The sequence below is a fragment of the Oncorhynchus gorbuscha genome, linkage group LG15 (assembly GCF_021184085.1).
Source record: "Oncorhynchus gorbuscha isolate QuinsamMale2020 ecotype Even-year linkage group LG15, OgorEven_v1.0, whole genome shotgun sequence".
NCBI classification, from domain to species: domain Eukaryota; kingdom Metazoa; phylum Chordata; class Actinopteri; order Salmoniformes; family Salmonidae; genus Oncorhynchus; species Oncorhynchus gorbuscha.
In genome coordinates, this window is record NC_060187.1 from 33,291,759 (window position 1) to 33,315,387 (window position 23,629).

At 43.9% G+C, this 23,629-nt stretch overlaps 1 protein-coding gene across 3 annotated transcripts in view; it reads left to right on the forward strand.

Moving 5' to 3' along the window:
* LOC123996958 (breast cancer anti-estrogen resistance protein 3-like) overlaps positions 1 to 23,629 on the forward strand; it is an 84,797-nt gene that overhangs the window by 54,223 nt on the left and 6,945 nt on the right. For all 3 annotated transcript variants that reach the window (XM_046300845.1, XM_046300846.1, XM_046300848.1), the window contains one exon: positions 19,497 to 19,625. In XM_046300845.1, the coding sequence (XP_046156801.1) occupies positions 19,497 to 19,625 (129 nt within the window). The remainder of the gene's footprint in view (positions 1 to 19,496; positions 19,626 to 23,629) is intronic.

Below are 23,629 nucleotides of genomic sequence, written 5' to 3' on the forward strand. Positions count from 1 at the left end.
TGTGTGTGTGTGTGTGTGTGTGTGTGTGTGTGTGTGTGTGTGTGTGTGTGTGTGTGTGTGTGTGTGTGTGTGTGTGTGTGTGTGACTGTGCCCTTGCACTCAAATAAATGTGTGAGATCTCATCTGTAAATATCAGTGTATTTGAGTTAGCATGAATTCACATTCCATTAGCTTGTGTTTTTCAACCTGGACTCAGGAATAGAGGTAACATAGTAAATATAAAAATGTCTCCCTCCATTTAGTATGATAGGTTGCATATGGTATATATTAATTTGTGGATGTCCATCATCCATTTTGTATGGTAAGTTATGAATTACAATTTGTATGATATATTACAAATTGCAATTCATATCATATATTACGAATTGCAATTTGTACAATATGTTATGAATTACAATTTGTTGTAGCTAGGTTAAGGTTAGGGGTTTAGGGTTAGGGGTTAAGATTAGGGTTAAGGTTAGGGGTTAAGGGTTAGCTAACATGCTAAGTAGTTACAAAGTTGCTAATTAGCTAAAATGCTAAAGTTGTCCGTGATGTGATTCGACCACACATTTGGGTCCTGTCCAACCTCCACCTTAAGCAACCTTCTGTCTTATGTAACCATACCAAGTGTAACATATCATACTAGTTTGAGTGTCACAGATTCACATTTACTATGTTACGTCTTTGAGGTTAGGCTGGGTTATTTAAACGCTCTTTTCACTTTCCTTTGTCCAAAGTAGGACTTGTTTTTACTCTGTCTCACTGCAGTGTTCTGCCTTTTATGTCATCGGAGGGAATTGTTGCAGTGACATTAAGTGAATTGATGGTGAGGCTTGAAATAGTGAGGCCCTATATCTGTCCCAACCGTGTTTATGGAAGTGACGTGGGCCTGTAACTCCAGAAGGGCTAGGGCGTCATGAGATGGACCAAAATTCTGACATTATTAATAGCCATTATCAGTTCTGATAATTATTCTTGGCTGGCTGAACCCCTTGTACAACCCCCTGTACCGTACAGTACTCTGTAATAGAGCTATCCTTTGTACATACATTATTTAATACAAGTGGGTTGTAATAATAGCTGCAACAGCTAAACTGCATATGAGTGAAAAGCTTGTAGATTGAAGTGACGTTTCCCTGGAGGTCTACTGTCCCAAAGCTCATCAGTGTTAGCCACAGGGAGATCAGGCCCATCATCATCATCATCATCGTCGTCTACGGTCTCTCACACTCATCTATCAGCAGGAGGTAGGGCTATTGATCTCTCTCTCTCTCTCCTTCTGTGAACCTCTCTCATCATCACCCATAGTGGAGAATGGCATGTACAAGTCTATGATCCATCTGACTATTTTTTAAATGTATTTTATTTTACCTTTATTTAACTAGGCAAGTCAGTTAAGAACAAATTCTTATTTTCAATGACGGCCTAGGAACAGTGGGTTAACAGCCTGTTCAGGGACAGAACGACAGATTTGTACCTTGTCAGCTCAGGGGTTTGAACTTGCAACCTTCCGGTTACTAGTCCAATGCTCTAACCACTAGGCTACCCTGCTGCCCCATCATCATCTTAAGGGGAGATATTTCCCCCCAAAATAGCCCACAATTTGTGGTTCCTCACATCTGGCCAGTTGAACCCAACGGACCCCAGAGAGTCCGGGAAGTCTGCTAGCTAAGACATGGGCTCTGTTTTGTTTGGCCCAGGCTTAAAATAGCTCTAGGGGTTGTTCGGACAGGCTGGTCTGTGTGTGGGGGTCGGAGGAGGGGGTCACGGGGGGAACACAGTGGGCAGTGTTGGGGCTCTGGGCTCTGGTGCATGGGGTCATTGAAGAGGGAGAGAGAGAGAGAGACAGAGGGAGAATTACACAGGGGCCTGTGCTATGTGAGAGGATATAGGCCAAGCTACTGTAACTACTGAAAGACATCTCACTAATTTCTTCTCCATGAAAACAACACCCAACTGCAGCTTTAGACTTAGCACTATTAAAGGACCCAGGCAGCTCAGCAGCACAGCTGGAAGTGGAGGACAACCATGTAGAGCCAAGGATCTGTATGCTGAGGGTGCAAACCCCACACACACTCTAGAAGGCCAGTGTAGATTAACAGGCTTGCTCACTTACATACATCACTCATCTCTATTAACACCCTATACTGATGCAATATGCACTGTCCCATTATAACACACACATTATGTTCTTCTATCCTCGTGGGGACCTACAATTTATTTCCGTTCAAAATCCTATTTTCCCTAACCCTACACTTAACACGTAACCCTAACCCTAAAACCTAACTTCTAACCCTAAACCAATCACCAGCCCCTTACCCTAACTCTAACCATGACCCTAACTGTAACCCAAACCTTAAACCAAACCCCTAAACTTAAAATGGCCTTTATCCTCACGGGGATGTGGGAAATGTCCCCACGAGAGAGAATTTCCATTTTTCACTAGGTCCACACAAGAATAAAGGATAGAAGAACCAACACACACACACACACACACACACACACACACACACACACACACACACACACACACACACACACACACACACACACACACACACACACACACACACACACACACACACACACACACACACACACACACACACACACACACACACACACACACACACACACAGCTTTGAAGCTGTGTAGAACAGCATGGGAGTGAGGTGCAGAGTGTCATCACATCATCCCCTGACAGAAGCAGTCTGAGGTGCTCAAACAGCATGGCTGAAGCCTGTCCATCACTATTAGTACCTAACGTCATTACAGACAGGTGTGTGTCAAATCTCTGACAACTTACTCTCTCGCTTCAATTAAGCCTGCTGCTGTCTGACCAACAAATCCTTATCATCTCAATCCTGTTATTTCTCTATGTTCCTGTTTATCTTTCTTTCTTTCTCTTGTTCTCTTTCTTTCTATCCCTTAGGTATTTTTCCATTGTGTACTCCTCAGCTCCCTCTGTTTCAGCCAGGGAGCCTCCAGCTCCTCCGTACCATGGGGTTAAGCCTGTTCTTTCTGTAGTTCAACTGCTCTGCGCTTGAGGAAACTTTAAAGATGACCACCCCGGGTCTCCAGTGATCTGGCCCAGCTGCCTTAGGTCCTTCCCCAGGATGCCAGCGCTGGGCTGGGGCTTGAGTGGAGCCCTGAGTGGTGCACTTTGGGGAAGTGGAGCGGAGTTAAGAGAAAAGCCCCAGGAAGGTGCTGATTTAACGCAGCTAAGGTGGACTCAAAAGCACATATTATTCGACTCTATCTAAACAATAAGTTCTTTCAAATGGCCAAAAAACCTCTGTGAAGGGTTAGGGTTAAAGGCTTTGATCTTTTAGACAATGACAAGTTAGACCACCGATCAGAACCATGCAGCTTCGGAGAAATGTGGGCATTAAGGATGAGTTCAAAGCAGCTCAGGGCCTCCTCCATATCCATCACTTCCCATGCTTTCCTGTGTGGATTTGTCCTGCTACTGGGCATCATATTACCAATATGTTGATGTGGATGAACAGGGCTATGGAGCCATGGAGCCCAGTAGTCATAAACAGGAGAGGGGATAATGGATGGTCAGTGGACTGCAGTAGGTCTCCTGAGGGGCCTCAGACAGAGATAGGATGCCCTGATGGACCTATCAGTTTACCCCTACACAGGAAGGGTGAGCCCACGCATCAAATCACAGATGAGTGATAGAAAGGCCAAGAAAGACCATTAACTACCCCCTATCTTCCTTAACCTCTGGGACTGATGGTGTCCTCCTCTCATCGTGTCAGTGTATAAGTCAATGTTATTTTCAGCGGCAACCCGGAACATGGCCGCGTGATCAAAAGCTTAATAGGAGCCTGACTGTAGGGTCCACTGAGCCTGGTCTGAGACCAGCCTCTTTGACAACTGATGAAACTGAGGAGTATTTCTGTCTGCAATAAAGCCCTTTTGTGGGGAAGAAATACTCATTCTGATTGGCTGGCCTGGCTCACAAGTGGGTGGGCCAATGCCCTCCCAGGCTCACCCATGGCTGGCGCCCAGTCACGTGAAATACATAGATTCGGGCCTAATTAATTTATTTCAATTGACTGATTTCCTTATAGGAACTGTAACTTAATAAAGTAGTTGAAATTGTTGCATGTTGCGTTTGTATTTTTCTTCAGTAGATATTCTATTTTATTCTGAGAAATCATTCATACTCACAGAGATTAATATGGGGCAAGGCCATGGTGGTTCATAATCATAATCTTAAAGACAAAGCTCAGAGGTCCATAGTAAGCCAGAACCCGGTTAAAACCAGGGGTTGGAAGTGGTTCAGGGAACAGAACCCAAAAACGGAAAATAACAAACATTTTCAAGGAATAGAACGAGAACCGGGAACAAAAGTGTTCTGGAACAAAAGTTCCAGAACAGTTATTTAAAAGCATGGGAACCGGTTAATAATGTTCTTTAATGTTCCGGGCATTTTTTTCCAGTCCCACAAAAAACGCAACAAAGCGCCTATGCAAAGCCCTTCCTATGTGAATCAGAAACTTTTTCCAGCATCTGCCTGCCAGCTGAAAATCTTTTCCAGGTGTGTATGTGTAGGCTACCAGCCCCTTCCCCTCCCAAGCATAACTGTAACCTACTCAAATAAAATTGTATTTGTCACATGCTTCATACACAACAGGTGTAGAATAACAATGCCATGCTTACTAAAAGGCCCTTCCCTTCCCAATGCAGAGAGAAAGGAAATAGAGAAATAATAGTAAAGTAGAGCAAGTAATAATAAAAGTAATAATAAATACACAATGAGTAAAGATAACTTGGCTACATAAACAGGATACCAGATTCAAGTCCCTGTGCAGGGGTACGAGGTAATTGAGGTAGATATGTACATATAACTAGGACTAAAGTGACAGATAATAAACAGTAGCAGTAGCGTATGTTATGAGTCAATAAAGTTAGTGCAATAAAGGTCAATGCAGGTAGCCCAGGTAGCTTTTTGGTTAAATATTTAACTAACTATTTAGCAGTCATATGGCTTGGGGGTAGAAGATGATCAGGGCCCTGTTGGTTTCAGACTTTGTTTATCGGTACCGCTTGCTGTGCAGTAACAGAGAGAACACTCTATGACTTGAGTGGCTGGAGTATTTTTAGGGTCTTTGTCTGAAATCGCCTGGTATAGAGGTCCTGGATTGTAGGGAGCTTGGCCCCAGTGATGTACTGGGCCGTATGCACTACCCTCTGTAGCGCCTTGCAGTCAGATGCCAAGCAGCTGCCATACCAAGAGGTTATGCAGCCAGTCAATATGCTCTTAATGGTGCAGCTGTATAACATTTTGAGGATCTGGGGGCCCATGCCAAATCTTTTCAGTCTCCTGAGGGGGAAGAGGCGTTGTCATGCCCTCTTCATGACTGTGTGTGTGGACTGTGATAGATCCTTAGTGATGTGGACACAGAGAAACTTGAAGCTCTTGAACCACTCCACTAAAGCTCTGTTAATGTATTTGGTATTTTATTAGGATCCCCATTATCTGTTGCAAAAGCAGCAGCTCCTCTTCCTGGGGTCCACACAAAACATGAAACACAATACAGAATGACATAATACAGAACATCAACAGACAAGAACAGCTGAAAGACAGAACTACAAAAAACATTTTTGTAAATGCACACGTAGCCTACATATCAATGCATACACACAAACTATCTAGGTCAAATAGGGGAGAGGCGTTGTGCCTCGAGGTGTTGCTTCATCTGTTTTTTGAAACCAGGTTTGCTGTTTAATATGAGATGGAAGGAAGTTCCATGCAATTAGGGCTATATATAATACTGTATGCTTTCTTGAATTTGCTCTGGATTTGGGGACTGTGAAAATACCCCTTGTGGCACAAGTGTGAATGGGGATCTGTGCTCTGCCCTTTGATTCCTGTTGTTCTCGATCAGCTTCTTTGTCTTGCTGATGTTGAGGGAGAGGTTGTTGTTCTGGAACCACACTGCTAGGTCTCTGACCTTCTCCCTATAGTCTCATTGCCGTCTGTGTTCAGGCCTACCACCGGCGTGCCGTCAGCAAACTACATTATTCATCTCATATGCATATGTATATACTGTACTCTACATCATCGACTGCATCCTTATGTAATACATGTATCACTAGCCACTTTAACTATGCCACTTTGTTTACTTTGTCTACACACTCATCTCATATGTATATACTGTACTCGATACCATCTACTGTATGCTGCTCTGTACCATCACTCATTCATATATGTATGCACACATGACTGTAAGTCGCTTTGGATAAAAGCGTCTGCTAAATGGCATATATTATTATTATTATTATTATATATCCTTATGTACATATTCCTTATCCCCTTAAACTGTGTATAAGACAGTAGTTTTGGAATTGTTAGTTAGATTACTTGTTGGTTATCACTGCATTGTCGGAACTAGAAGCACAAGCATTTCGCTACACTCGCATTAACATTTGCTAACCATGTGTATGTGACAAATAAAATTTGATTTGGTGTTGGAGTCGTGCGCGGTCACTCAGTCATAGGTGAATAGGGACAACAGGAGGGGACTAAGCACGCACCTCTGAGGGCCCCCGTGTTGAGGGTCAGCGTGGTGGATGTGTTGTTGCCCACCCTCACCACCTGGCGGCAGCCCATCAGGTAGTCCAGGATCCAGTTGCAGAGGGAGGTGTTCAGTCCCAGGGTCTTTATCTTAGTAATGAGCTTGGAGGGCACTATGATGTTGAAAGCTGAGTTGTAGTCAATGAACAGCATTCTCACATAGGTGTTCCTCTTGTCAATGTGGGAAAGGACAGTGTGCAATAGAGATTGTGCTATGTGTGGAACTGTTGGGGTGGTATGCAAATTGGAGTGGGTCCAGGGTGTCTGGGATAATGGTGTCGATGTGAACCATGACCAACCTTTCAAAGCCTTTCACTACAGATGAGTCCTTTAGACAGGTTACTATGGGCACAGGGACTATGGTGGTCTGCTTGAAACATATAGGACACTTGCCAGCTGGTCAGCACATGCTCTGAGTACGCATCCTGGTAATCCGTCTGTCCGTGCAGCCTTGTGAATGTTAACCTGTTTAAAGGGCTTACTCACACCAGCTATGGCGAGAGTGATCACACAGTCATCCGGAACAGCTGGTGCTCTCATGCATGATTCAGTGCTGCTTGCCTTGAAGTGAGAGTAGGCTTACGTCATTAGGCAGCTGTGGCTGGCTCAGTGTGGTTGTTTCCTGTAATTCATGGCTTCTGATTGGGATATATATGTATGGTCACTGTGGGGACGACGTCATCGATGCACTTATTAATGAAGCTGGTGACTGATGTAGTAAATTCCTTAATGCTATCAGATGAATCCCGGAACATATTGCAGTCTGTGCTAGCGGAACAGTCCTGTAGCTTAGCATCCGCTTCACCGGATCACTTCCGTATTGGACACGTCACTGGTATTTCCTGTTTGAGTTTTTGCTTGTAAGCCGGAATCAGGAGGATAGAGTTATGGTCAGATTTACCAAATGGAGGACAAGGGAGTTCACAGGCTACTTGGAGAGCCGGCTCTGGATGAGCGTGCTCTTTTTTAGTTATGGTGTATACAGCTCATTTAGTGAGGTCTTAGTGCCAGCATTGGTTTATGGTTGTAAATAGACTACATAGAGCTACAAAAATATAGGTGTAAACTCTCTTGGTAAATAGTTTGGTCTACATCAGTGGTTCCCAAAGTTTTTATAGCCCATACCCCTTCAAACATTCAACCTCCAGCTGCGTACCCCCTCTAGCACCATGGTCAGCGCACTCTCAAAGGTTGTTTTTGCCATCATTTTGTATAATCATTTTTCTCTTTATTTAACCCTCTTACATATAAAACCTTATTTGTTAATTGAAAATTGTGAATAACTCGCTACAGGTTAATGAGAAGGGTGTGCTTGAAAGGATGCACATAACTCTGCAATGTTTGTTGGGTTGTATTGGAGAGAGTCTGTCTTAAATCATTATACGCACACATTCTGTGCCTCTATTTACTTTTCATGCTAGTGAGGGCCGAGAAACCACTCTCACATAGGTACGTGGTTGCAAAGGGCATCAGTGTCTTAACTGCGCAATTTTGCCAAGGCAGGATCCAGAAATCTGGCAGTGGCTTCTGAATAAATTCCATTTTCACAGAACCGCTTGTTGCAATTTCGGTGAGGATCTCTTGTTCAGATATCGTTAAGTGGACTGGAGGCAGGGCATGAAATGGATAATGAATCCAGTTGTTTGTGTCATCCGTTTTGGGAAAGTACCTGCTTATTTGCACACCCAACTCACTTAGGTGCTTCACTATATCACATTTGACATAAGCTTGAGTTCATTTGCACACAAGAAAATCATACAATGATGGAAAGACCTGTGTGTTGTCCTTGTTGATGCAGACAAAGAGCTCCAACTTTTTAATCGTAGCCTCAATAGCCTCAATTGTGTCCCGCACAATGAATATAGTTGCGGAGAGTCCCTGTAATCCTAGATTCAGATCATTCAGGAGAGAAAAAACATCGCCCAGATAGGCCAGTCGTGGGAGAAACCCGTCATCATGCAGCAGTCAGACAAGTGAAAATGATGGTCAATAAAGAACTTTAAGCTCGTCTCTCAATTCAAAAAAACGTGTCAAACCTTTGCCCCTTGATAACCCAACAGACTTCTTTATATTGTAAAAGCGTTCCATGGTTGCTGCCCATATCATTGCATAGTGCAGAAATAACACAAGAGTTCAGGGGCCTTGCTTTAACAAAGTTACCCATTTTCACTGTAGTGTCCAAAACGTCTTTCAAGCTGTCAGGCATTCCCTTGGCAGCAAGAGCTTATCGATGGATGTTGCAGTGTACCCAAGTGGCGTCGGAAGCAACTGCTTGCACGAGCGTTACCACTTCCCTAGGTCTCCCTGTCATGGCTTTTGAGCCATCAGTACAGAGACCAACATGAGCAGCAGCTACGTTTGACTACTTACGGACCATTAGTGCGGGAGAGTAACAGGTAATGTGACTCTCTCCTGCGGGAGAGTAACAGGTAATGTGACTCTCTCCTGCAGGAGAGTAACAGGTAATGTGACTCTCTCCTGCGGGAGAGTAACAGGTAATGAGATTGGATGTAAATTATTTGACCAGGCTACCTGTATTTGACATTGTGTTGTTTTTTCGCTGAACACTGGTTTAATTTTATTTTTGGCAGTGAAACGAGGCTACTCAGGCGAATGTATAGCCCCGTTGGAAAATATAAATGCACTGTTTGAAAATACTGGTATTTTTAAAATTGTGAATCACATTTTTATTTGGTGTACCCCCGATGGCATTGCACGTATCTCAGTTTGGGAATACCTGGTCTACATCTTATCCTTCATGTCGTTTTGTCCTACCGATGCATAGAAGAACCCGCTAGTTGTATATTATCCATGTCCTTTTTCAGCCACAACTCTGAGAAACATAGGATTTGACAGTTTTTCAGGTCCTGTTGATAGAATAGTCTCGAACGGAGCTCGTCCAGTTTGTTTTCCAGTGATTGTACATTCGCTAATAGAACCGAGGGTAGAGGTGGTTTATGTACTCGCCGACGTAGTTTTGTTAAGGTGGCCACACGTCGGCCTCTCTGGTCTGGGGTGAGCAGTATGTCCTGCGCCTCCGACTCGTTGAAGTAGAAATCTTCATCCCAGTCGAGGTTGGTGATCGCTGTTCTGATGTCCAGAACTCTTTTCTGTCACAGGAAACGATGGTGGAAACATTATGTACATACAAAAAGAAGTTAACAACAGTGCAACAAAACACACAAAATAGCAGAATTGGTCAGTTGCCTGTAAAACAGCTGCTGTCCACTGCAGCGTCATTCTCAGCCCTACTGATAATACAAGCATGATTCCGAAGATAATTTTATTAGAATGTATTCACTTTTAAATTCTAGTTAGGGATACTACAGTTATCACATTTCATATTGGATTTATTAACTACAAATAGGTAAGATGTGTTTTTAATTCTGCTGCCACTCTGCACACACAAGCTTGTTAGCTAGCTGGCCTCTCTGGTCCAGAGCTAAGCCAACGTTAAAGTTCAAAGGATTTCAAAGTTCCTCCATAGAAGCCACTCCTCCGTAGGTATAATTCCGTGGGCCTAATTCAGATAATGCATGTCATCACAAGATGCCCAGCGCTTTAAGCAAAGCCTCTTCTTCCACCCTCTCTCACTCATCTTGCACCCTACACTTGTCTTTCCATCACACATGTAAACAACTCATTGAGCTATAGCCTGCCAGCTCCCAGCTGCTGTATCCGTACCGCTGATTGGTGAAGTAATTCAATGACGAGCTAAAAGTAAAAAGAAAAGAAATGATTTCAGAGGTTTAAAAAGGAACAATTTAAACCGGTACTTTTGGGGGGATTTGAACCAGTTCAGAACTTGATTTTGCTGGTCGGAACAGTGGAACGGAACAAAAAAAAGTATGGTTGATTGGAAAATCATTTTGGTTACAACCCCTGGTTTTAACCCAGAGAGATTTACTTCTGACGAACCGCTGCAGTTCACATCATCTGGAGCAAGGGCTGGAGGGGCCAGCTCTCTGAGGAGAACCCACTAAACACATCCCCATTTCCTCAAGTCATTAAATCACACAATGAACCTGAACCATGTCCAGTAACTCACAGCCATGCCCTCAAAACAAACAGATGACTGTGTCCCATTTTCATCTGGAAGGATGACACTTCTGCATCTATCCCACTGTGTTTGGCTCTGTATCCTTCTGGAGGTTGTGTCTTTAAGCTAGCAATCCGGATGAAGATGACAGCAACACCACGTAACTGTCTTAGGGAATGGCAGCAGGGTAATGTGATGAAGCCCAGCCAGAGATATGCACTCGATGCAATCATGATTGAGAGTCCGTCTAACATGGATGGGTGCTTTCCACGATGATGACATGGACAGTAAAGAGAAGGTCTTTAAAAAGCCACCCCATGATCAGTCATGCAAATGTGTGAACATTCAGGCATAGGGGAGAGGGAGTGAGTTGAGCCAAAGGGGTAAGTTGAGCCACCCCTGTTTCTAGGAAACCATACACAAAATCTATAATTTGACCGGATATTTAGGAAGAGATCATTATGTTGTGTAGTCTGTGAAGGAATAAACCACATGGAGAAAGTGGTAAGCAAGTTAGGTTAAAAGAAAATCACTAATCACTAAGTCAAATTCATTTGTGTCAGAGGTTTCATGATACTTGTATCTAAACCAAAGTAGATCATTTTAAGATGGTTCTATACATCAGTTGGGGTCTCTATAAGCTTCAATATGAGCTCCTAAACCTAGCATGAAAGTGCATCCTTGTACCTGTGTGGGCTAATATGAACTCAGCAAAAAAAGAAATGTCCTCTCACTGCCAACTGCGTTTCTTTTCAGCAAATTTAACATGTGTAAATATTTGTATGAACGTAAGATTTAACAACTGAGACATAAACTGAACAAGTTCCACAGACATGTGACTAACAGAAATGGAATAATGTAGTTACCCTGATGGAGGGATTAACTATGTCCATCGTATCACCAGGCTCCTCAGGACTAATTATACCAGAGCTATTTTTAAACTCAGGTTAAGAGTTGATTTCCTCATTGGACAGCTATGTGAACCAGGGCCTGCTGTAATTCTTCAACATCGTAAAGTGGTTCCTCTGTGCTGTTGAAAAGCCACGAGATGCCAAGAAAATCTACTTCAGTTGCAGTGGAGGCTGCTGAGGGGAGGACAGCTTATAATAACAGCTGGAACGGAGCGAATGGTATGGCATCAAACACATGTGGTTGATGTATTCGATACCATTCCACTGATTCCACTCCAGCCATTTACCATGAGCCCGTCCTCCCCAATTAAGATGCCACCATCCTCCTGTGTTCAGTTGGCGTCAAGTTCCCCATACTGCTATAAAACATCCTTAATTCAACTGGGCTAAGTGTTGAGGGGAGGGAGAGAAGGAGCTCTGTGAGTGTGAATGGAGGTTGAAGGTCTTTGGGAGTATTATGTAATGAATTGAAAAAAGGAAAGACAGAAGCAAAGACTAACAGCTCCTGGAAAGATACTTTTCCCAGGCTGCTGTCTGGGTATGGAGTGTCTGGTCACTGTAATTCTGTGGCTTAAGGGTGTTGGCTGGGTCTAGAGACTGTTGACAACATGGAGAGAGTATGCCTGCCTGCCTGCCCTGCCTCGGGCCATCCTTCAGTACAATGCCAGTGCCCTCAGTGGTTATTTCAGGCTGTGCTCCCCTGCTTGGGCCTGGGATTGTAAGTCTCTATATATACATGACATGTATAAATACCCAATGGGTGGAGATGGAAGGATGAGAACTTTTCCATACTGGGCAAAACTTTCACCGCTTTATGAGTTATAGCTACTTCATTTTTTATTTCAGTGAGATTTTTTAGGATTTACATTACATCATTGACATAGTGGCCATAGGCTATGTTAGCTTCCTTTTCTGTGGTATTGCAGGGCCATGTGGTGCTGTGGTATTGCAGGGCCATGTGGTGCTGTGGTATTGCAGGGCCATGTGGTGCTGTGGTATTGCAGGGCCATGTGGTGCTGTGGTATTGCAGGGCCATGTGGTGCTGTGGTATTGCAGGGCCATGTGGTGCTGTGGTATTGCAGGGCCATGTGGTGCTGTGGTATTGCAGGGCCATGTGGTGCATGTTATTGCAGGGGCATGCTGTGGTATTGCAGGGCCATGTGGTGCTGTGGTATTGCAGGGCCATGTGGTGCTGTGGTATTGCAGGGCCATGTGGTGCTGTGGTATTGCAGGGCCATGTGGTGCTGTGGTATTGCAGGGCCATGTGGTGCTGTGGTATTTCAGGGCCATGTTGTGCTGTGGTTTTCTATGTAATATTGCATTGCACACTATTCAGGCCTGTCCAGATGAAAGATATTTGAAGCAGTAGACTGACTGTTTTTTTTAGGCGGTCAATGTCTTATTATACTCTTCATCACTTGACCTGTTGTATCATCTGGGGGTACACGCCAAAGCATGCCAGCGTCTTTATCACAACGACACGGGACAGTTCTGACACATGCCACACATACGGTGGCCATGGTGAACAATGGGTTCACCCTGGCCACAGTATCCATGGGAATAACATATATGGTACTGGGTCATGTGACAAACACATGCTGATGCCTCAAATCCTGTGACAGAGGCTAATGCTCGAGCCATAGATGTGATTCTGGTCGGTTGTTCAGGGCAGTAAAATACCATACTGGCCTGTATTGTTATCCTATCCTATTCTCACTGGATGGCATCAATATCAAATCAAAGTTTATTGGTCGCTTATACAGATTAGCAGGGGTTACAGCGAAGTGCGTGTTACATTTCCAACACTGCAGTATAATGTCGCGCACATACAAGAGAAATACGTGACTAATCAAAAACATCAAAACAAGACATCAAGAAATAACAATCGAAAGTACATAAATATTACAAATGTAACTAAATCTATTGCAGGATAAATCAATGTTAGAGTTTACTTGGCTGGCCATAAAGGGATGTTGCATTTTACTTTATAGGTTGGTTATGTAGGTTTCTTCTAACCCATTGCTGTATGTTTAAAAAACATTTTTAAAAGTCTGTCAGATTTCCAGTCATTCGAAAGAATGAATACCCCTTGAACTTCAAGAATAGGAAATATGGGAATGTAGATTCGCCAAATGGTTTTACCTGAGCATAACACACAAATGGTTTTACCTGAGCATAACACACAAATGGTTTTACCTGAGCATAACACACAAATGGTTTTACCTGAGCATAACACACAAATGGTTTTACCTGAGCATAACACACAAATGGTTTTACCTGAGCATAACACACAAATGGTTTTACCTGAGCATAACACACAAATGGTTTTACCTGAGCATAACACACAAATGGTTTTACCTGAGCATAACACACAAATGGTTTTACCTGAGCATAACACACAAATGGTTTTACCTGAGCATAACACACAAATGGTTTTACCTGAGCATAACACACAAATGGTTTTACCTGAGCATAACACACAAATGGTTTTACCTGAGCATAACACACAAATGGTTTTACCTGAGCATAACACACAAATGAAGTACTTACTACTCTGTTGTTTATTTTGTTGTCATGGAAGACTGATTGGGTTAATTGCTTCGAATTGAAAAACAATGTTGCTCACATGGAATGGCGTGCTTTGAGCACCACCGAAAAGTGTTATTTGCATGTGAAAAATGTATGCCATATGCTGCATTTGCTATAGGCCTATTGTTTACGTTGGTGACACTGATATATCTATAACTTTCAACTGTTTAAGTCTATCAAAAGTGTGTGAGTTTGAGCATGTGTCTGCTAGGCCTATGGACATAAAAAAAGATTGATAGGCAGCTTAAACTTCTTCAATTCCACCATTGTTGGTTTAAAATATACATATACATTCGTGAACAGCCATCCACAACAACCACAATATGTAAGCCGCAAATACCTATATGAGAGAGCAGTAGTGTGATTCACATCAATGTGCTATGTAGATATCAATAATAATATCACCCCGTAGGCTAGACTACCGCTGTCGTCCTTGCCTCTAGGCGTTTATTCCAGTTGGATAATCTTTGGATACCGACATTAGCCACACCATTGGAAGACGTAGCCTGGTCTGTAGCCTACAAAAGCCCATTTATGCTCTTTCCCCGCAATCCATCAAAAGCATATTGTGTGTCATCGTAGTTGTCAGTGACTTCTAATCAGACTCACTCAGGCGAAGCAAATTTAAATGTGCGCCTTTTTTGAATGCTGATTTGAATGTCATTGAGAAAACAGAAAGGTGTCAACTATTTTTTTCCGCAACCATCCTTTATGAATTTAAAAGTAATCATCTAGTTTTTCTAAAGTATCTGTAATTTGATTACAATCTTTTTGTTGGTAACGTAACAGATTACTGTTTTTTTGTAATCCATTACATGTAATCTGTTACTCCCAAACCCTGCCCGTGCTATTGAGGGTGGCACAGTTACCGTACCAAACTGTAATGACGTTTGCGAGGCCCCGTCATTGTGGATGGGGTGGTGCTCCCTCTTCTGTCTCCTGCAGTCCACAATCAGCTCCTTAGTTGTTTTTTTACGCTGAAAGAGAGGTTATTTCCTTGCACCACTCCGCCACAGCTCTAACCTCCTCCTTGTAGGATGTCTCATCATTGTCAGGCCTACCACTGTCGTGTCGTCAGCAAACTTGATGACTGAGTTCTAGTCTTGCGTATCCATGCAGTCATGGGTGAACAGGGAGTAGAACAGGGAGTACAGGAGGGGCTGAGCACAGGGGAGTACAGGGGGGCCCCCATGTTGAGGATCAGAGTGGCGGAGGTGTTGCTGCCTACCCTCTCCAACTGGGGACGGCCCGTCAGGAAGTCTAGGACCCAGTTGCAGAGTTCAGACCCTGGACCCTGAATTTAGTGACGAGCTAGGAGGTCACTATGGTGTTGAAAGCAGAGCTGTAGTCGATGAACAGCATTCTCACATAGGTTTTCCTCTTGTCCAGGTGTACAGCGCCCCAACAGATCCACCGATGACGCAATCGCCATTGCCAAGAGTGTGCAAAGCTGTCATCAAGGCAAAGGGTGGCTACTTTGAAGAATCTCAAATATAAAAAATATTTTCATTCATTTGTGTTTTGGTTACTACATGATTCCATGTGTTATTTCATAGTTTTAGTGTCTTCTATATTATTCTACAATGTAGAAAATAGTAAAAATAAAGAAAACCCTTGAATGAGTAGGTGTGTCCAAACTTTTGACTGGTACTGTAAATATTTTTTTTTACCAATATTTAACCCCTTTTATTTGGGCGATAAACTACTTGCATAAAAAATCAAAATAAAAGTTTTCCCCGTACCACCTTTCGATGATGCGGTCATATTATTGTAGTGTGTAGCCCAAAATGTTTCGGGCACTAGAGACAGAAGTTGTCAGATTGGCAGTACCGACTTCATACGAGTCCCGTGATGCTTGCAAAACGGAGAACGTCATCATGTTCGTGAGAGTCTCATCTTTCCATAGAGGGATCATATTAGTTTGTTGCCCAAATGGTTCGTACACTACAGAAGTTCTTAAAGAGAAGACAGATTTTAGGGGTGTCTGACAAACATCGCTGTAGCTCTGCCTCCTTCCAACGCAGAGGCGGAAAGCAGATGCAGTGGATGGAGACACAGTCCATTTAAAAATATATATCTCTAGCTTAAACAGACATATTTTGATGGGGATTTTATTGTGCTAATTACATTTAGACTCTTGTTATGTAACATCCCCCTGGAGATCGTGTAAAACTCTTCACACTGCTGTGATGAGGCTAAGCTTGTTTCACCCACTATGGATAATTCTATCATTCGTTTTGACTTCTAGGCTTATAGCTTTCGAGGATATAGAATATCTGACTCTGGCTCAGCTTGAATGTGTTTGTGAGATGCCAGCTCTCTCGATCCTCAGCTTCCCCAGGGCTAGTGGGCCGTTTCTTGGGGAGCGTTGGGCCGTGCAGGGATCACACATGGCTGACAGGCTGTTGACAGCCCACCTCGCCCAGGGTATGTTTGTGTGTGTCTGTGCAAGCATGTGTGCACTTCCACAGTAAAGCAGAGTGAAAGAGACAGCCTGCCTGCAAAGGATGCAGTGTAAGAAGAATATTCACTACTACTGTCATGACATTTACAAGACTTTTCCTTGCATTCATTTCCCACCAATCTAAGTTTAGCATGCAGGCTATGCATATGGATAGGCTTATGCTTCAATGAGGCTCTCTCATCTTCTCTCGTGGAGAGTCTCAGGCACAGACACCCATAGCCTCACTAGAGGAAGTTTAACCCTAGACTATCTTTTCAATCGTCTTTGAAACATATAAAACCTATTTTAATCTGATGAGCAGCAGGTCCACTGTCTCTCCAATGGAACAGACAGACTAATATATATATATATATATACAGATATAAAACAGTAGCAGCAGCCCATAGCTGACAGTGATTCAGTCCACTTATTTAGCTCTCTGCTAGGTCGTTCCACCTCAAAAAGCACAAGAAAGAGGATTTCAACACCCACCATCTCAGATTGTTCTAGATTTGTTGATGTTGTTAGAAACAGATAAGATTAGCATTCCTGTTAAAATTATATTTCAACCAAATAATCTTATCAGAACCTGGTGGATGTAGGATGAGACATAAACCTAACAACTTCACTGAATAATTCCTCTGAATAGGGAAAGTAAAACATCAAATTCACTGAGAATACATTACATAGGATGAAGAAATAATACTCTGAGCCGCAGCTCCATACTACTTGTCTTACATAGGGAACTGATACTGTTTACTCTTGTTAGGGTGGAATTAGCGTGTGGGGTCTGTGGGTGGCTTTTGACCATTTCTTTGGATTCTTTATCTCTTACTCATTGTTAGAAACACGTTTGGTCAAAATCAGATGTTAGGTACTATATGTATTGAATATTATATGAATCCTATAAACAGCAAATTTGGGTGCAATGAATTAGCAAACTTTCTCAGAGATCAAATTATACTTCAACAGAATAATGTTGCAGGAATGCTTTTCTGATCTGTTTCAAACTACAGAAATGATTTCATAGCAATCTGAGATGGTGGGTGTCATGGCTTGCTGATTTGACATGGAACGACACTGCTAAAATAAATAGCTCCATACTACCTCAAGCTTGAGTTTCCAATGCTTACCCCCTCCACCCGCAAAAATAAAACACCATTTCCTGGAGCCTTACATTTTTTATTTGGCATATAATTGTCGGCCATAACAGAAAACTCAAATTTACAGTCCTTCCGGATGTTCTCTCTGGGGTCAAAGGTGAACGAATTTAGCCGTGGGTTAAACAGTGGAAACAAATAGCCTGTTAAGCTCGGCACAATACCGCGTCACTGCTTCTGGAAGGGGTCAGATAAGCAAAACACTGTGCATTCTGAACATTCCTAACAGTTAGCCAATGTCAAGAAGGCCTCATGCTATTTTAGAAGGGGACAAATGGGTATATGATACTATATGTTCCTGTCCTGTCCCAGTCCCTTAAAGGGAAAAATACAGCTGTGAAGAGTTTCTGTCCCGAAGGCCATTGTCATATTACATCATTGTTGTTGATCAATGTTCATCTGTATTGTCAATATTCCCAGAAAGATCATTGTTGTAGTGTGCAGGGACAAAGATGGCACTAGGCAAGTAAGGTTAATGCAGAGGTTGTACACAAACAACAATTTATTAGAAAACCAAGTATAATATTGGTCACTGGAGAAAGGTATTGAGTTGATGTAACACAATAATCCTACTGGTCATCGCTCACCCTTAGGGTCAATGCTGAATAGCCAATCAACTCCCTCCTCCCACAACCTCCTCATCTCTTTATGAACCAGGTCTTGGCAGCCCCTAGTAATCCTCAGATTGTGTTTTGGAAAGTTGCACGTTTGTTGCCAACATCTAAAATAACACAATGGCTACAGTAATTTCCTCCAGAGTCTAATCCTGCCTGCCATCTCCAGGGGGTTTGTTTAAAGGGCTACACAATTATAAAACATTATGGAGTGTGTTGTTCTGGCTGGGTCTACTGGACCTCTAGTTAATGAAGTAGAAAACTGAAGCTCGGTTTAATCCCACGAGTGGCGCCACAGAAGGGAAATTTCAGTATTACTCTGATCATTTATCGACATAGATACTGGTATATTGCGGGCAGACAGAGGTTGCACAACAACAGACCAATCCCGTTTGTAATGTGTTTACAAAACTCAATGCAGGACATGCAGCTAGCCTAGTGGTTGGAGCGTTGGACTAGTAACCGAAAGGTTGCCAGATTGAATCCCCGAGCTGACAAGGTAAAAATCTGTTGTTCTGCCCCTGAACAAGGCAGTTAAACCACTGTTCCTAGGCCGTCATTGAAAATAACTGACTTGCCTAGTTAAATAAAGGTAAAAAAAGAATGTGTAGGTGAAGTCTATTGATTGTGAAGGAGGATAGGTTTTGTAAATCATAGTGTGTCACAACAGCCCGGCATACTGGACTCTGTCAAATAAAATAAAATAAAAGTTTATTGGTTGTATACACACTGCACTCTATATGAGTGAGTGTGTCACAGCAGTCAGGTGAGGGAGGAAGAGGTAGGTGTGTTGTGTTCCGCCCTGAGGCCTCTCGCTTGGGCGGGGCAGAGGGGCGTGGCAACGAGACCAGGATATGACACAGCAGTCAAAGCAGAGGCAGGTAGAGCCCTCGCCAATTGCAGCCTTCGGCATGGTGTGGCTCTGGGAAATTACAGCCCAGAACACAAAGAGGGGAGGAGAGCCATGTATGACACATTGCTTACACAGAGTGAAAGAGAGGGAGAGAGAAAAAGAAAGAGAAAGAGAACGTGTGAGAGGTAGATACAGGGAGAGTTACATTTAAAAGGTTTACTACACAGACAGGAGCAGACAGCCAGTGCAGTGCGCATCCATGTCTGTGAGAATCCCAGTACTGAAAGAAGCGGTTGTTCCTGTCTATGTGCAGTTCTCCAGGGACAAGTACATAATGGAGGGCCCGCCGGAGAAACTACGCAAAGAGTTGGAGGAAGAGCTGAAAATGGCCAGTGAGGAGCCATGCAGCCACGCCTGGTACCATGGAGCCATTCCCAGACAGGTAACACACACACAGACACATACAAAAATAAATCAAATCAAATTTTCTGTCACGTTTCGTAACAAACAGATGTAAATTGACAGTGAAATGCTTACTTACGAGCCCTTCCCAACAATGCAGAGAGAAAGAAAGTAGAGAAATAACAGAAAAGTAATAATAAATACACAATAAGTAACTTGAATATATAATGTACACAGGGTCAATGTGCAGGGGTACGAGGCAGTACATCTACCTCAATATAATAAAGTGACTAGGCAACAGAATAGATAATAAACAGTAACAGCAGCATATGTGATGAGTCAAAAAAGTTAGTGCAAAAAGTGTCAATGCAGATAGTCTGGGTAGATATTTGGTTAACTATTTAACGAACCACTTAGCAGTCTTATGGCTTGAGGGTAGAAGCTGTTCAGGGTCCTCTTGGTTCCAGACTTAGTGCATCGGTACTGCGTGCCATGCAGTAGCAGAGAGAACAATCTATGACTTGGGTGGCTGGAGTCTTTGACAATTTCTAAAGCTTTCCTTTGACACTGCCTGGTATAGAGGTCCTGGATGGCAGGGAGCTCGGCCCCAGTGATCTACTGGGCCGTATGCACTGCTCTCTTTAGCGCTTTGCGGTCAGATGCCGGGCAGTTGCCATACCAAGCAGTGATGCAGCCAGTGAAGATGCTCTCAATGGTGTAGCTGTAGAACTTTTTGAGGATCTGAGGTCCCATGCCAAGCCTTTTCAGCCTTCTGAGGGGGAAGAGGTGTTGTCGTACCCTCTTCACGACTGTGTTGGTGTGTTTGGACCATGATAGATCCTTAGTGATGTGGACACAGAGGAACTTGAAGCTCTCGACCCACTCCACTACAGTCTGGTTGATGTGAATGGGGGCATTCTCGGCCCTTTATCTCAGCTTCTTTGTCTTGTTGACGATCAGCTTTTTTGTCTTGCTGACGTTGACGGAGAGGTTGTTGTCCGGGCACCACACTGCCAGGTCTCTGACCTTCTGTCCTTCTGTAGCTCAGTTGGTAGAGCATGGCGCTTGTAACGCCAGGGTAGTGGGTTCGATCCCCGGGACCACCCATACGTAGAATGTATGCACACATGACTGTAAGTCGCTTTGGATAAAAGCGTCTGCTAAATGGCATATATTATTTATTATTACAATATTTTTTCTCCCTATAGGCTGTCTCACCACCGTCATCAGCAACTTAATGATGGTTGTTGAACAGGTAGTAAAGGAGGGGACTAGGCACACACCTCTTAATGGCCTCCGTGTTGAGGGACAGCATGGCGGATGTGGTATTGCCCACCCTCACCACCTGGGGGCGGCCCGTCAAGAAATCCAGGATTCACTTCCAGAAGGAGGGGTTCAGTCCCAGGGTCCTTAGCTTAGTGATGAGCTTTAGTCAATGAACAGTATTCTCACATAGATGTTCCTCTTGTCAAGGTGGGAGAGAGCAGTGTGGAGTAGAGAATAGAGATTGCGTCATCTGTGGATCTGTTGGGGCGGTATGCGAACTGGATTGGGCCCAGGGTGTCTGGGATGATGGTGTTGATGTGAGCTATGACCAGCCTTTCAAAGCATTCCATGACTACAGATGTGAGTGCTATGAGACGATAGTCATTTAGAAAGGTTACCTTGGTGTTCTTGGGCACAGGGATTACGGTGGTCTGCTTGAAACATGTACTGTAGGTATTACAGAAAGGGTCAGGGAGAGGTTGAAAATATCAGCTAAGACACTTGCCAGCTGGTCAGCGCATGCTCTGAGTACACATACTGGTTATCCGTATGGCCCTGCGGCCTTGTTAATGTTAACCTGTTTAAAGGTCTTACACACGTCGGCTTTGGCGAGCGTGATCACACAGTCGTACAGAACATGCATGGTTCAGTGTTGAGTGCCTCGAAGCGAGCATAGAAGGCATTTAGCTCGTCTGGTAGGCTCGTGTCAACTTGGCAGCTCGCGGCTGGGTTTCCCTCTGTAATCCGTGATCACTTGCGTAGTATGATTCGATCATACTCCTATATTGATGCTTTGCCTGTTTGATGGCTTGTCGGAGGTCGCAGAGGGATTTCTTATAAGTGTGCCGCTTCTTGAAAGTGGCAGCTCTAGCCTTTAGCTCAGTGCGAATGTTGCCTGTAATTGGCAATATGTACATATGGTCACATTGTGGGGGCGTCGTCGTAGTCATTGCACTTATTAATGAGGCCGGTGACTAATGTGGTAAAATCTTCAATGCCAGCAATCCCAGAACATATTCCAGTCTGTGAAAGTGAAACAGTCCTGTAGTGTAGCATCCACTTCATCGGACCACTTCCCTTTGAGCATGTCACTGGTACTTCTAATTTGAGTTTTTTCTTGTAAGCACGAATCAGGAGGATAGACTTATGGTCAGATTTGCCGAATGGCTGGTGAGGGAAGGCTTTGTATGCGTCTCTGTGTGTGGAGTAACGGTGATCTAGAACTTTTTTGCACAGGTGACATGCTGGTACAAATTTGGTAAAACTGATTTCAGTTTCCCTGCATTAAAATCACTGCTAGGAGTGCCGCCTCTGGATGACCATTTTCTTGTTTGCTTATGACCCTATTCAGCTCGATGAGTGCGGTTTTAGTGCCAGCATAGGTTTGTGGTGGTAAATAGCCACACAAACATGCGCACACACACACACACACTCTCTCTGGAGGAACAACTCAGCTGCTGTTTAATGATTTATCATGAGCCTTATTTTAGCTTGGGTCAAAGGATTTTTGATAAGGTATTGTTTTTGCGGCCGGCGGCACACGCTGGCTCTTTGTGAAAGAGGATAATTCAATCAAGAGATGGAGCTGAGAGAAGGGAGAGGCTTACCGTGAAACATGACTAGCCCAATGAAAGCATGCAGAGAGGGGAGGGGTTCCCGTGTTGCCAACAGCTATGACTGGGTATCCAGTTGCACACTTATTTCATTCAGGGCCTTGTCATTCCTGCTGCCTGTTGGTCACCCACCCACTCTGTGGAGGAATCACAGCAATGCCTGTTGGTCACCCACCCACTCTGTGGAGGACTCACAGCACGGCCTGTTGGTCACCCACTCTGTAGAGGAATCACAGCACTGCCTGTTGGTCACCCACCCACTCTGTGGAGGAATCACAGCACTGCCTGTTGGTCACCCACCCACTCTGTGGAGGAATCACAGCACGGCCTGTTGGTCACCCACCTACTCTGTAGAGGAATCACAGCACTGCCTGTTGGTCACCCACCCATTCTGTGGAGGAATCACAGCAATGCCTGTTGGTCACCCACCCACTCTGTGGAGGAATCACAGCACTGCCTGTTGGTCACCCACACACTCTGTGGAGGAATCACAGCACTGCCTGTTGGTCACCCACCCACTCTGTGGAGGAATCACAGCACGGCCTGTTGGTCACCCACCCACTCTGTGGAGGAATCACAGCACTGTCTGTTGGTCACCCACCCACTCTGTGGAGGAATCACAGCACTGCCTGTTGGTCACCCACTCACCCTGTGGAGGAATCACAGCAAATAAAATAAAATAACATTTGTCACATGCTTCGTAAACAACAGGTGTAGACTGAGAGTGAAATGCACTGGTGCTCTGAAAACATGACAACCATGCAAAACCTTCCGCATACCCACGCAGGGCAGGACAGCTGGGCAGACATAACCTTTTCCAAGCTCAATCAAACATCTCTATAATGACATCCCAAACAATGCTTTGTTGGTCACTCTGTGGACTACTGTGTGAATGGAGAGTCAGGGAGCCTAGACACTTTGTCTGGCAGTTCTTGTCATAAATATGTGAAAACTCCCTGGGTGTCTAGAGGTTTCCAGAAGGGAGCTTTCTTTTATGTGGACTGCAGAGTGAAAGCTACATGGCTGAGGGTGGGGACTTAGGAGGAGGTTATGACAGACTGTGACAGACTGTGACAGATCCCAGAACAGCAGGATCAGATCAAGGGGATGAGGAAGAACACTGATGACATCCTCACACCCAGGGCTCAGCTCAAATGAGTGCCTA